This window comes from Benincasa hispida, chromosome 9, assembly GCF_027475165.1.
Source record: "Benincasa hispida cultivar pf3 chromosome 9, pf3_genome.v1.1, whole genome shotgun sequence".
NCBI lineage: Eukaryota > Viridiplantae > Streptophyta > Magnoliopsida > Cucurbitales > Cucurbitaceae > Benincasa > Benincasa hispida.
In genome coordinates this window covers 44,496,834-44,512,548 of record NC_143486.1, presented here as the reverse complement: position 1 = coordinate 44,512,548, position 15,715 = coordinate 44,496,834, and the positions used below count along the sequence as shown (strand labels likewise).

Sequence of the window (15,715 nt, the reverse complement as noted above, 5' to 3'; positions counted from 1 at the left end):
ATCAGATCATTTGTAGCACTTTACAACAATTGTAATATGTACAAAGTGTGTCGTATTCATAGTATCACCAAAATAAGGTATCCAACCTTATCCATTTACTACAGACCATTTAGATTATTACTTAAACACGATCCACCTGTATGTCTCTACATACATGTTTAAACTATAGAAGATAACTTTGGATGTTAGTTTAGTGATTTGTGGGTTAATGCTACTAAACGTCGAATAAAATATCTCATATTTTATCAAATAAATAAAATTATTTGTACTACAATTATAAACTACAAAACCCAAGAGATTTAGGACATCAACCTTAACACATAAATGACTTGACCTTAATCTTGAGTGAGTTGTGAACTCCTGTCTATGAAGGTGAACCTTTGAACTGCATGAATGAGAGTGGCTAGTTTCACCAACTTAATATGCCTACCATTTTGGGATTCGTCTGATTGGAGAGCGCAAAACACAACTTCAGAAGAAGGAATTTACTCCTTCCCTATTATTAGGATAAGTAAATAGATTGCTCCCTTAAGTGCTAATTCTGGATCTTAAACACTCTCTCCTAGCTTGAGAGGGGTTCGATTATAGTTAGACTATAACTAGTTGTTTATTAGAGGGATCAGTGGTACTTAAAGAGTTAGATGTAAATTATAGGGGTAAAACGGTAATTTTTACTCTACTGTACTTACGAGCAATTTGTGAAGGGTCGACGCACTGTTGATTGGTTGTATCCAATGATGGACATAGAAATATATCTATAGTACAAAGAGTACACCTATCAGTCTTTAGTGGTAGAGTGGTCGGTAGTAAATGAAGATTGATTAATTCAATTAAAGGGTTTGATTAATTAATCAAGTATCATTAGAGTTTCAATCTATAGGTCTTTAAGGTCCCATTGTTAGTTCAATAAGGATTAGTGAGAATCAAATTAATTTTGGATTAATTTGAATTGTTCAAATTAATTAAAGTGAATTAATTGTATAAGATACAATTAATGTAATGTATATGATACATTATAATATAAAATTTTAATGAGAGAAATATGAAGGAACTCTAAAACTAGAGGACCTTTGAGGGGAAGTGGATCGTTCCGAACTCCATTGTGAAAGAACTCAAACATTTACAATCATACAAAAACGATTATGCATTAAAGATGAATTACAACATGCTTCTTAAGTAAATACAAGGGATCGAGTGACAATACCTTTAAAGAACTCTTTCTTCACGTATTCCTCTCGATCAAACTCAAACGCAACAATCAAGAACTCGAACTCAATCTTCCACAAGCACCAACAACAAGTATGACTCGATCCTTGATCAATCGAACATAACCACAAGATTTCCTTGGTATTCTCGGTGTGAGAATCCAGGAGTTGTGGGCTCTGGATGATTTTGGATAGAGGGAAAGATTAGAGTAAATGGTCGAGTATGCGATCACACAATCGTGTAGTAGATGAAGTCTATCGTATAGACTGAATGCTCGATCGTTTAGTAAACGAGTACTATCACATAGTAAACTCGAAGCTCGATCGTTTAGGCTCTGTAAAACTATCGTGTAGTAAAACTCTTTTTACTCGATAGTGAATTATGTGAGACATTTTCAATTCGATTAATTTGAAAAACTATTGTTCCTTTTATCTCATAGTTACCATAAAACCGTGTATAACCACCCATTAAGGTCAGTTAATTAGAAAAATAAATATTAATTATCATATAATTAATAAATTATAAATAAATACAATAATTAACTTATTATTTATAACCCATAGTTTTAATATTGTATCATATGCAACATATAAACCATAGTTCTTTTTCTATTTTTATGGAATTTAATATAAATCATATTTATATTAATTCCTCCAAACAAATAATAATGTATCAAATATATCATATCAATTATATCACATATAATTGAAATAATTTAATTATATCATATATAATAAAATTCTCTCTTATTAATTTGAACATTTCAAACTAACCCAAAAACTGATTCTCAACTTGAATCCATTAAGCTACCAAGGGAACCTTATGAACCTGTAGCTTGAAGCTCCAACGGTATGTGAATAACTGACTAAACTCTTTAATCACAATATCCACCATCCATTAACTGCCAGACACTCCATTAAAGACCGACAGCTGCACTCTTCGCACTACTGATATATTTTTGTGTCCATTGGACATAACCAATCAACAGTGCGATAACTCTTCACAAATTTCTCGTAAGTACAGCTGGACCAAATTATCGTTTTGCCCCTGTAGTTACATCTAACTCCTTAAGTACCACTGATTCCTCTAATAAACAATAAGTCATAGTCCTACTATGTCTGAATCCTCTCTTTCCAAGAGAGGGTATGACCACTATGTTCAAGACTCGGAATGCCCTTAAGGGAGCAATTTGACTACTTATTCCAGAATCGGGAAGGAGTGAATTTCATCTTGTGATGCTGAGTTCCCAACTCCCCAATCAGACGAATCCCAAAATGGTAGGCTTGTTGAGTTGGCAATCTGGCCACTCTCACCCATACAAATCAAAGGACCGCCTTCATGAGCAGAAGTTCACAACACACTCAGGATTCAGGCAATGTCACCTATGGTCATCCTAGTGAAATGTAAGTCTCTATTATCAACGGTGTTATATAAAGAGACTAATCATTTTGTGGTCCGGTCTTATACAAACTCTTTGTATAGGATACCCCTGCTCGCATGTCTAATACATGAATGATCAGGATCAGATCATTTGTAGTACTTTACAACATTTGTAACACCTACAAAACGGGTCGTATCCGTAGTGTCACCAGGATAGGGTACCCAACCTTATCCATCTACTACATACCATTTAGTTTATTATTTAAACAAGATCCACCTGTATGTCTCTCTATACTTGTTTAAATTTACATAAAATAACCTCGGATCTTAGTTTATTGGATTGAGTAAATGCTTATAAAATAAAATTTATTTTATTAATAACAATATGTTTATACAGAGTTTACAAACTATGAGATTACAAGGAGATTTAGGACACCATTCCCAACAAAATATATATATGAATATGATTCATATAAAAACTATAGGTTAAAATTAATATGAATATGATTCATATTAATACTATAGGTTATATGAGAGAATAATAAACTATAGGTTATTATGTTATATGTGATGTAACATATAGTTTAATACTTATACATATAAAGTAAGTTAGTTAATATATATATGTATTAGTAATATTCAAATTACTTTAATTTTGAAAATTAATTAAAAGAAAAAAAAAAAAAAGAAGGAAGGGAGTTATTTTGGTAACTCCATTCAAACCCCCCCCCCCCCCCCCTCCCCCTCTCTTTAACCTCTCTAAAATACGTGGTTTTCACAGAGGTAATTATATCATCTTAATCTTCTTCCTCCATCCTTAAACAAGAATGATCTGTGAAAGCTCTCTCAGAATTTTCTTCTCCTTTTTACCAAATTTAAAACATAGAAACCCACACACTCTCTATTGATCCTCATCCTTGAGAATAACAAGGAAGATTTGTGGTGGTGTATTGTAGTTACATTGTTCGTTGTGTTCGTGGTGCCGAGTTCAGGAGATTAAGAGAAGCAGTGGATTGTTCGTGTTGTTGGAGAGGAAACGTGAAGAAGTGAGACTTCAATGGTAAGTTTTCGTTTTCCCTTTCTTCTCTATAAATCTCATTTGAAGAAGCATGCTTAGTTAATGTTTGTCATAGTTTATGTCCCTTTGAATTTTTTGTAAAATAAAATCAAGACACAATACATTCATTTACTTCTGCTTCGGGGTATTCCAAAACCCTTCAGAAGGAAGTGTACATGACGCACTGCGGTGCCATGCTCGGCGCTGCGGACAGAAGCAATAGAATAGGTTATGCCGCATCGCCTCAGAAAATCTTTAATGAACACATGCTTTTTATTAGACAGTATCACGACGCTGCGACAATTTTTATAAAAATGTTGTTTACAGAGAGCAGAAGAGGGGAGGTTGAGTTTTAGGTTTCTCAAGAGTTCGTCAAGGGCCTCCATTGGGAGTCGAATTCTAGGCAGAGACAAAAACTTGGAGTTCAGAAAAGCTGATGATCAAGGAGGTCGTTGGAGTGATCCCAAGCTTGAGGATGACAGTCAAAAGCTTGACTTGCTTTTATTTCCCTCTTTAATCCTTTACTTTTTTTTTCCATATTTGAAACATTATGAGTAGTCTATGTTTGTACTGTAGCCACAAGTGATTGAGTTGTGTGCTTAGGGTTTATGATTTAGTTATGGATTGTTGCAAGCTATTTTAATTTCTTAGTTTAGATTAATGCATAAACTATTTTGGCATGCTTGTGTTTATCACTTTCGAACAATTGACCATTATTTGAATGATTTTTATTTGATGTCTTGCTTAAGAGAGAGAACATTAGATTAGATCTAGTATGTTAAACTATTAATCAATTATGCACGAAGATGATAGGAGATTAATAGAGATCAACAATGAAGAAACTTAGTGTTGTATCTAATTAGTTAACTGCATGAAAGTGAATTAATGGTTGGGTACTAGAAAGGGTTGGGCTCGAAAGAGGATACTTGGATAAAAGAGTTCTAGGTCTATAGTTAGCATGAAATCAATCTAAGATCAAACCAATTAATCTAGTTAATCCATCAATGAAATCATTACCTTAAGACGTGTCTTTTCTTAGTTTCACTCCGATTATTATCATTTATTTATTTTCTAGGATTAGATTAGTTTAGTTTTCATCACAATCCGGTCCTCTAAATAAAATTAGAAGAATCTTTGGGTAGCTAAAATAATTGAAAACTAATTTTTCAGAGGACGATACTCGGTCTCTTGATCGATTGAACTATAGTATAATTTGACACGTGTACTTGCGCATTCAACAGTTCGCTGCACGAACGTGTTGGTTAAGCTCAGTAAGTTGATATGTGCCTAAAATCAAATGTATGTGTAACTTTGAGATTCAATGATCAAAATGCATCGGATTACCACGTGCTCCTAGACTAAATAATGCAACATAGGTTACATTTACCCTTTGTCCTTTATTTTTTGCACCTTTATCCACACCAACTCCCCCCTCTCCCTTGTTTACCGCTTTAACTAAGAAATTAGATTAATGAAATAAATCTTATGCTTCCCTAAGAATTGACTCGGTATTGTCACTTGTACTACTTGATAGTGTAAGTAGTATTAATCGGTAATTATACATGTATTTGATCGTAAGAACCCCGCAGCAAGTTTTTGCAGTCAAATGCATAAACTTTTTAATCTTTGGTCTTGTTGATATTCTTGAATGATTAGCCCATGGACTTATTGATCTTCTTGGATGATCGACCTTTGGGCCTGATGATTTTCTTAGAGAACCGACCTTTGGACAAGTTGATTTTCTTAGTGGATTGGCCTTTTGACTTGTTGATTTCCTTGGATCGACCATTGACTTGTTGATTGATTTAGATCGACCTCTTGCTTTTTGACCGACTTAGACCAGCCTCTAACTTGTTGATCGACTTGAATTGGCCTCTGGTTTGCTAATCGGCTTGGATCAGCTTGTGGTTTGTTAATCGGTTTGGATCGTCCTATGGCTTGTTGATCGACTTGTGAGCTTTTCCTTGAGTCTAGAAAGATTGAATCTTCAACTTGTAGGTTGTGAAGAAATAATCAATTTGTTAAAAACGACTTTGATTGAAGGCTCTGACTTCTGATTTCTCTAAGTGAATGACAGATGTTTGAATATTGTATCCCTCAATTTCTGACTCAATGCCTCAAATGAAGGGCGAGTTCCTTTATTTATAGAGTTTGGTGAGACCCTGTATGGGTTTGGGTTTAATTAACTTTGGGCCCAACTTTTGGTCTTAGGCTTAATCTAATTTTCTAGTAGAATTTTATTTAAATTTGGCCCAAATTATTTTAGTAAGTCTAGACTAACTTAGCTTCCAGCCCAACAGCCACATGACATAATTTGACTAGACGAGTTGACATTGCCTGTTGGATCAATAGTTAGACAAGTGTTGTCATTTGATTTGCTAATTTTCATGTCTTTAAATTTAAAATTAAGGATGCATGTAAATTTATATTTGGTCTCAAATTTATTGACTATTAATTTAAATTGATGACGTGACATTTTGTGATTCGTCAAAATTTCTTAATCAACAACCTCCTAGGGGCCATTTGGTACAAGGAGATTGAAGATGAAAATTGGTAAGGGTTTTGATACCCTTGTTTGGTAGAAAGTTTCTGCGTTGGACACAAAAATATTGTATTCTCAAGCATCCTCTTTTTCGTAAGGGTTATTCTATACCTTTACAAAAGGACGAGTTTTCTCTTTCCTACACATTCATTTACTTTTAATTTTGAATATAATTAATTAACTAAAACTAATTTATACTAGTTTACCAAAATCATCAATACAATCAATTTATTTAACTAGAATAACTCAATAATAGTTCACTCAAATATACTTAATTTAATTTTACAAATTAAAACTCATTAAATGAATGGAGTTACTTATTTTATTGAATCTGTCGATCAATTAATAAATAATATTTTAAATATATTAAACTAGTTAAATTAAGATTATTTAAATTGAGCTACTACAAAAAAAAAAAAAAGATCAATAATCATAATTAAATTTATTATTTACCATCAGTTAATTAGTTATCATAATTAATGTCTTCCTTCATTATTAACATATCATAATTATTGAACTTTTTAGTATTTTTTTAATTAAAATATCATATTTTTTTCCCCTCCTTTTTCACATTTTATATACTGTATTGTTTATTAAAATATATTTGTATATTTTTAATTAAACATAAATTAAATTAAATATATTTACAAATACTAAACTAAATTAATTAAAATAATTAAATTTTAAAATTTAATTAATAAGACAATCATTTAAATATAACCACGGGTTAATTTTAATTATAAATTACTCATTTTCTAATATTTATAATTAAATTACTATTTGATTCTTAATTAATTTGTATTAATACATCGAATGATATTTGTTATTTATTTAATTAATCTGTTAAAATTATGTAGAGTTTTCATGATTATTTCCATAAATTAAACACAAGTATAATCATTGTTCATAAATTCAGATAGCACTATCTATGTACAATCAACACCCAATCATTTTTTATTTTCAGACATTCTTTATTTCCAGATATCTCCAAAATCTTAAGGGGTCGTTTATTTTTTGAAAATATAGATAATTGGGATCCTTAGATGCCCAAAATTATAGATGTCTGAAATTCTTAGATAATCATGTTTGTTTTGTAGAATTTTTTTAAAAGACATTTAGGAATATTGATATAACTATATTTGATTTGTAAGATTTCTACTTGAGAACGTCTTAAATTTATATAATGTTCCAAGAATGCCCTTACGAATATTCATTTATTTATAATTAAATTAATATAATTTGAATTTATATAACACATTTATTTTTGTTAATTTGAATATCTTTTTAAATTAATATGGTTTTATCATTTTATTTGTTATATATTAATTTAAGATTTTTTATAAAATAAATATTAATTGCAATTTGAATTTGGATATCTTAAAAAAAAAAGCTACAATATAACCGAAGAGAGCAAAATACATAGTTGACAATATCTATACATATGAAAATAAGAAGGGTTAAACAAGGGGATGCCCTCAACACGAGAATCAGAAAACTCATGTTTCATGAGGGCATTCAAAACTCTCAAGATGCCCTCCATAAGAGCATCCTAGGTGCCCAAGAATCTCTAGTTATAAGAGTAATTTACAATACCGACACAATAATCCAGATGCCCACTCCACGAAAATCCAGATCCCCATTTTACTTTTTTGCCCTTTTTTCTAACTCTTTTTTTTGTTATATCGTAAGCATTACTTTTTAGCAAGTTATTCAAATTAATGTTTATTTTATAAAAATATTAAACTGTTAGATATTATTTTTGGGGAGAAAATAACATAAAAATATTATAAATTGTATTAATTCAATAAGAAATTCAAATTGATAAAAAAAATTGTTTAAATCATATTAAATTAATTATAAATTAATAAATAGTCATAAATGTATTCTTGGAATATTAGGCAAATTTAAGACATTTTCGAGTAGAAATCCAATGAAAAAACACAATTATCAAAGTAGTCTCAAATATCTACAAAAATAAAACTACACAACAAACAAGATTATTTAAAAATATCGAACATCTGTAATTTCGAAAATTTATAATTTCGAAAATTTATAATTTCATGTATCTAAAAATTCCAATTATCTATCTTCTCCAAAAATAAATAAATAAATAAATGGACCCTCATCCAAACAGCCCCTAAAATTCATTGACCAAATACATACAAACAAAGTTCATTGACTAAACTTATAATATAACCTTTAAAAGAATAATATTTTAACACAACTAACAACCAAAACTTAAAATTTCAACATTTATTGATGGTAGGGACTAAATAGAAATCTTTCTATACATGAAGGATGGAATTCATTAAGGACCAAATTGTGTATTGAGCCAAGGAAAACCATTCGCTTCATTGTCAATTGCCAACAAAAGGCACAAGCAGATGTATTATATAGTAAATAGATAGATATACATATAAATGTATGGCTATTCAGTATAATGCCAATACACAAACCACAGTTTTATTTAGGCAACAAACCAATATTTAGAGGGAGAGAATTTGATGTTGTTCTAGTGAAGCCTTGCTACTCCTCCTCCAGAATGTAGCTTATTATTACCGCTTTGGACAACATGTAAAACTCCTGGTTGTTCTGTCAAAGTCCCAAAATAAATAAATAAATAAAGTTCCATAAGAAACACTATCTTATGGTAATTCTGAAGATTTAATCACATTCTAAGATGACTTGACACGCATATTATTGACAGTTTTGAGAAATATTGATGTTATGGAAACACCCTATAGATTTAATATTCGGATTAGGATTTGGAATCCGAATTTAGCAATTGATTTCTCCGGCATTCCGTTACATCCCCTGTGACTTGCCAACATCATCCTTGTTTATCTTGAACTACTTCTAAGGTTGGATTTGTTGGATTTTTATATTACTATTTTAAACTTTTTTATTAAAAAAATATCCTTCATGTTATCCGAGTTTATATATTATATAACTTTCAAAAATATTTATGATACTAACTTTTTTTTCAATTAGAAAATCTTAATTTTAGTTTCCAATTTTAACTTCCAAAGTTGAAATGTTTATGGCAACCAAGGGACTACTTTATATTGATTATGTTCCTATCACCCTAAACTTTTCTCAATAAATTCATCATGTAGGACTTATTTGACGACGTTCTCATTTCTTGTTTGCTTCTTGTTTTTTGTTTCTATTTTTTTTTGTTTCTTAGAAAAAAAAAGAAACAAAAATAAAAATGTGTTTGATAGTTGTTTCTTATTTCTTTTAGAGAAATAAAATTTATTACACATAATATAATAAAGGGTAATTGTTTTAAATGACAAAACTGCATAAAATATTTACAAATATAGTAAAATGTCACTATCTATCAATGATAGATACTGATAGACATTGATTAACATTAGTGATAGATAGTAACATTTTGTTATATTTGTAAATAAGTTGACTCATTTTTCTATATTTGAAAACAACCCTATAATAAAATATAGGTTAATATATCATTTAGATTCCTATACTTTGAAGTTTGTTCAATTTTGATCCATGTACTTTCAAATTTCTTTCGTATATCCCCAGGCAGAAAATAATTTTAGAACTCAAATTATCTTGTGAGGTGGAAAAGGTATCCTTGAAATGGAATAGGAACACAATGCAATATAACAGTTATCCCAAAAAATAATAACAACAAGTAAAAGGAAAAAAAAAAAAAAAAAAAAGAAAAAGGAAAAACAAAGGCATAACCAAAGACTTGGCTGCAAGCTTGAGATTATCAGATCAAAACAGTAATCAAAGTAGGACAGCAAACATATTAACATCAAAGAGAATCAAAATCTTGATCCACTTCAAGAATCAAGCTTGAGACTGCAAGAATTTTGACCCCAAATTTCAAGATGATTGGAAAAGCACAACTACACCCTATGATAACCAGAAAAGTACAGATCACAATAAGCTCAACATATCATCAGCTATTCCCCATGAATTATGATCTTCCATTAGATTAGAATGAAAGAACGAGAAATCAATTTTTTGTATCCCTAAATCAAACGCATCAAATCCACCAAAGAAACAAGATATCACAGCATATGAGAGATCAATTAATCAGATGATGTTAAGAACAGGACTTACTGGTGATCTCCGCAACCTGATCGGGTGTAAGCCGAGCAGAGAATCCACTGGCAGCATTCTTGTAACTATACACAAGAGCCTCCCTAGCAGCTTCTTCACTGGAAATCAACAAATTAAACCAAAATTCGTCGCTAATCTCAACGTTGACCGGCTACAGGATACAAACAAGAGGTGTAAAAGAAGACGGACCTGCCAAGAACAGAAGCTAGGGTTCGGATATGATAGGCTTCAGGTTCTTCATTGTGAGGCCTCTCGGTGTAAACGATATGCACCGCCGGTGAAGCGAAGTTGGATACGAGAGGAATGGAAGCGGATTGGCCGGACATTGCCGCAGAACTAAGAAGCAAATTCAGAGAAATTGAGAAGAGTAAAATGAGAATTGCGGAAAATGAAGAAACACTCAAGTTGGCCATTAGAAGTTTTGAATCAAATAGAAATAGGAACAAGAGAGAGTTAGAAATGTGTATTAGATTTGAGACCTGAATAGTTGAAGAAGATGAATGCGTAAGGGAAAAGAAAGCTTCCTCTTCTCTCGCGTCAATGGCGTCACGTTCCTCTGCTTCAACCAACAGCTGGATTTTCTGTATTTCTTTTGTTCTCTGAGTTTGACAGTTCAATGTCAACTATGACCGATGAATAGATTTATTCCTTCTAACCCAGACCGAGGATTATGAGATTTGAGTGCTAAAATAGGATGGTTTAAGGAAAGTAGGCCGGCTGTCAAGGGCAGAAGCACGATATGCGTATATGATAATAATAAAAAAAATAAAATAAAATAAAAAAATGGTGCGGCATCAAGGAACTCTCATTAACCAGCCGATGAGTTCGACCAATTTTCCTCAAAGGCACCTACCAAAGCTCAAGAACCCTAGAGTGGGTTGTTTTGCTTGACTCACATTTGAGAGGCAGAAGAGAAGGACACACTTGATTGTGGAAATAATACTTTATTATCAAAGTTTATGAAAACCATAATACAAACACTCAAAGGACACTCTAATTACAAGACCGAACTCTAGAGAGAGTTACAATAGAAAGATTACTTGCTTCCTAGATGAGAAGTCTCGAGTAAGTTCTTAGTAATTGTTGGACAAGTCCCAACCTTCTATTATTTATATTAGTGGGAGGAGCCTACAAATATAGAAACCGTGGGGAGTGGCCCAAGTGGGGGTTAACCACCCTACAAAATAGGGTCACTCTTCATGTCCTATGATCTCCCACCTTTTAGGAGAGGACATGCCAACTAACTCCACATTTTTAGCCCAATTTTTAGACTTTCTATATTTAGGACACCACTACCCTAAGTTTTAGGGCCACTCTCCATGATCCACTTAGTGGGTGGTTGCCTTTGGAATTCTCCATCTTTCGTGTAGCATCATCCTACGTTTGGAACGTGGTCTTCCCACTTTTAGGTAGTCTTCCAATCTTCCATAGGTCACATGTCAGGCTGCGCCTCTCACACACTGCCTTGTGCATGCGTGCCTGTCATTCGATGCTTGGCGCGTGCCTGGGACGCTCATGTGTCTGCCTGGCATGCATGCGGACAGTGTTGCATCTTCTTGTGTTACGTCGCATCCGTCTTGGCTTGTGCACCATGCCACACATGCATGCCTTTATCGATGGGCCTTGCATGCGTACCCGATGGGTAGGCGCGCATTTATGTGCCATGCACCTGTCTGCCGCATATGTCTGTGTTAACCTTTAAGCATGGGGGCGTGGGTTGTCTGCCACACTACACACGACGCTCAGCTAATCTCCCATTAGTCCGTCCGTGTCATGAGCCTTGTCTTTCACCAATGTGTCGCTCATGCGCATGTTTTGGCATCGGTTGGCCCAAGGCCATGGGCAACTGTCCTGATGCTTAGGACTAAGGTCCTGACAAACCTCCCCCGCCTGAGCTACCCGATGCCCTTGTCGGATTTGTTCTCCTCCTATATTTGTTGATTGCATTTTCAAATTACCACAAAGCCACGTCCTTTTCCCATGAGTTTTCCTCCTCATCGGCACCCTTCCACTTCAATAGAAAATTTGCCCATCGATTCTTCTTACTCATTCCCATAGCTCGATGGACGAGTATCTTCTCCATCTATTTGTCGAACTACTTTTGGATAATTGTGAGGCTTCGCTCGCTTGTGGTTCTCATTGAGTAAGTCTTATGAGTAAGGTTTGAGGAAATTTACGTGAAAACTCTGATGGATTTTCAATCGATCTGAAAACTTTAAGTGATAAGCTACTTGGCCTATCAGTTGGATAGTTTCGAAGGATCCGTCGTATCTCAACACCAAGCCTTTATGGAAACTTTTTCCTCTAAGTTTCTTCCACATTTGAGGCTTCAATTTCAATAGTACGAGGTCTCCCACTTCGAATTCCAAAGGCCTCCTGCATTTGTTGGCGTATTTCTTCATTCTACGCACAACCTTTTCAAGGCTATCTCAGCCCTATCGATCATCTCTTTCTTAACTCGAGCAAAGTGATAGGCGGTAGGGCACTTCTGTAACGACCCTACTTTCCTACTTATTTCTAGGACGCTACTTCATGCATGCATAGGCTTAACCGTGCATTTCTTTTTCCTAAACAAATAAATAAAAGAACCGAAAATTTATTTAATAGTGCTCAAATGAGTAAAGGTATGAAAACATAAATAAACTAAAACAAAAATAAAATAAAATAAAAATTTATCGTTCGGGGTACCCCTAAACCCAACTTTAAAATGAAAAACAATTAAATAGTCAAATAATAAAATTAATTAATATTGCATGAGAGTTTAAAACGCCTAACTCCTAAACCAGATTCTAAAACATGACACTAAATGCGAAAGCAGTAAGTCATCCTAATAGCCAGGTCACAGATCTCTCTTGTCATGCGCCGGTCTATCATTACCCTTACCTGAAAAATAGGAAAAGAAAAGGGTGAGTATAAAAGTATACTCAGTAAGCAGCCCACTATTGGGCCCATTCAGTGATCTATTAGTCTTTCCATTGGACCAAAGTGCACAAGGACATCATATGCGTAGGCATACGCATAAGGGGCGAACCCGAAGGCACGCTTTCATAAGTAGTGACACCAAAGGTCACAGGCATAAACATAAGTGGTGATCCCAAAAAGGACACCGTACATAAGCATAGGGTGTGGACCCGAAGACTCACAACATGCGATGTGCATAGCCCAATAGCAATACTAACAGTCACTAAAATCTCAATGGACATAAGCATGCAATCAAGGCCATGAATCCTGGCACTAACAGTCATTAAAATCTCAAACAGACATAAGCATGCAATCAAGGCCATGAATCAGCATCAAACTTTATCACAATTACCCATACATCAAACTTTAGCATAGTTACCCATAGATCAAACTTTATCACAGTTACCCATACATCAAAATTTAGCACATTTTACTCATACATACAGTGACACAAGAATTTTCCTTCTAACCAGCAGGCTTATCAAGATCTTAGGGCAATACCGGCAGTAAACCACTTACCACGAAATTATGTCGAACAGTTAGCAACCAAACTCTAATTATCAATCAAAACCCTTTTTGACTCGAGTCAGACACTCGATTGCCATAGAATAAACCAATTTAATGTTAAACCTTATAAACACAACCTATTCCCCCAAATTGCACCCAAAAAAAAAAATCCAAACCACTCATCCAAAAGAATGCCGACGTAACCAGAACTACATTAAGCTCCAAGGACAGAATCCAAAACAGTCCTAAGCCAAGCTGAAATGTTTCAAAACTAAATTCTAAAATCCAATAAACACCAACATTCACCAAATCATCTGGGGAAACAAGATTTAAATCAGAACAACCAATATAGCTTACCAAAAGGCACCCAAGCGAACCTTGATGCGGCTGGACAGTACTGAAAAATGTCTTGAAATTCTGAACTGAGCAACACACCCTGAATTAACTTAAATCAGAACAAAAATCGGTAGCCATTCAAAACCCATTAACTAAAAACCAACCGAAAAAACTTAAATCTCACAAACACCGCATTCTTGGCAGAATCGAAACGGTCGGCAAGTGGTGGACGCAGAACGAAAATGAAAAAAAAAAATCGAAGAAACTCGGCGCGGCTGGAAGTGGATGAAACTTCACATGGCTGAAATGACCGGAATCTTGCGCAGTTGGACGATCGAGTGGCGGACAACGGACGAAGGTGAGGCACGCTGGGCTGAGGCGTGAAGAGGCGGCGGCGAAAAAGCATTGTGAAGGGGATCGTGAGGACTGGAAGGAGGAAGAAGAAAAGGAAAAAAAAAAAGGATTTTTTTCTTTCTTGCACGCAAACCGAGGTTTCCTAAACCCTCATTTATAACCCTACTTCCCCTTCTCTTTTCTTTTTAACCCTCTCCTTTTTTTTCTCTCTTTTTTTTTCATAAACATATATATGTATAAATCTTTGGGGCGTCACAACTTCACTCTTGTGCACAGTCAAATACTCTTTCACTAAAGCAAGACTTTCTTGATTAAATACTATCTCCAAAATAACTCTTATTCCTATAGTCATTTAGTTACCGTTTTCGGTCAAAAATTACTAACACTTAGTAACTCTGTAAGTGTAACCCTCCATTTTTCAGACTTTAGAGGTTGGCCCCAACGATGCTACCGAATTGGAGATTCAAGGTTGGGAATGGACCTAAGAAATCCTATCCATTTTTGGAGTTTGAATTGTTCTGAATCCTATGTTACAACCCTTCGAGGAGATAGCCATCGTTAAATGACTAGCAAGGGCCACCTAAAGCTAATCAGCAGGTACAACATAGGAATCTCACGGTCCAAACTAACGAAAGAGACCACAAGACACGTTGACACATATCATTCACCCACTTACTATGAACTACTTTCCCTATTCACCTTGATCTTGACTCATACAAATATTTTTCGAATGGAGCAGTCGAGGTATAATTGACACGAAGCGTTGTATAGACCTCACAGTGTGAACTTTCTAGGGACGTGAGAGTTGAAATCAATATATCACATATTTGATTTTACAATGAACAACTTCCCTCTTATTCACCTTGATATTGACTCATGCAAACACTTTCCTAATGGAGGTCACTCCCAGGGTGACACGAAGTGTTGCATGAACCTCACAGTGTGAAATCTTTAGGGACGTGAGAATTTAAATCAAAACATCGTGTATTTGATTTTACTATGAACAACTTCCCCTATTCACCTAGATCTTGATTCATGTAAACACTTTCCGAATGAAGCAGTCGAGGTATAATCGACACGAAGCGAAACATGAATCTCGAAGTAAACTCTTAGGGATGCAAGAGCTAAAAATAATATATCATATATATTATTAATCTCCTACTGAAGAATTCTAAGAATATATCATATATGTTATTAAATTCCCACTAAAGCGTTCTAACAACATATCATATATGTTATTAAACTCCCACTGAAGTGTTCGACTTATTATTTGG

The 15,715-nt window shown here is 34.0% G+C and overlaps 1 protein-coding gene across 5 annotated transcripts; it reads right to left on the bottom strand.

Annotated features, from left to right (window-relative positions):
• Positions 1-8,419: 8,419 nt before the first annotated feature.
• LOC120085403 (subtilisin-like protease SBT3.6) lies at positions 8,420-14,613 on the bottom strand. 5 transcript variants are annotated; one of them, XM_090317920.1, is made up of 6 exons: positions 14,272-14,600; positions 14,109-14,187; positions 10,763-13,166; positions 10,473-10,619; positions 10,284-10,381; positions 8,420-8,777 (listed from the first exon to the last, which is right to left on the bottom strand). In XM_090317920.1, the coding sequence occupies exons 4-6, from the start codon at positions 10,607-10,609 to the stop codon at positions 8,698-8,700; spliced, it is 315 nt and encodes a 104-aa protein (XP_090174046.1). In that variant the 5' UTR covers positions 10,610-10,619; positions 10,763-13,166; positions 14,109-14,187; positions 14,272-14,600; the 3' UTR covers positions 8,420-8,697. The 5 variants fall into 5 exon arrangements, with proteins under 5 accessions (XP_090174046.1, XP_090174047.1, XP_090174045.1 ...); XM_090317921.1 differs by having other exon boundaries at positions 14,278-14,590; XM_090317919.1 differs by having other exon boundaries at positions 14,109-14,613.
• Between the last annotated feature and the right edge of the window lie 1,102 nt (positions 14,614-15,715).

Coding starts and splice junctions, on each gene's coding strand:
- LOC120085403 (XM_090317918.1), bottom strand. CDS start 10,696: ATGGCCAACTTGAGTGTTTCTTCATTTTCCGCAATTCTCATTTTACTC. Junction 10,382..10,472: donor CTAGCTTCTGTTCTTGGCAG/GTCCGTCTTCTT, acceptor GTTGATTTCCAG/TGAAGAAGCTGCTAGGGAGG. Junction 8,778..10,283: donor TCAGGTTGCGGAGATCACCA/GTAAGTCCTGTT, acceptor GGACTTTGACAG/AACAACCAGGAGTTTTACAT.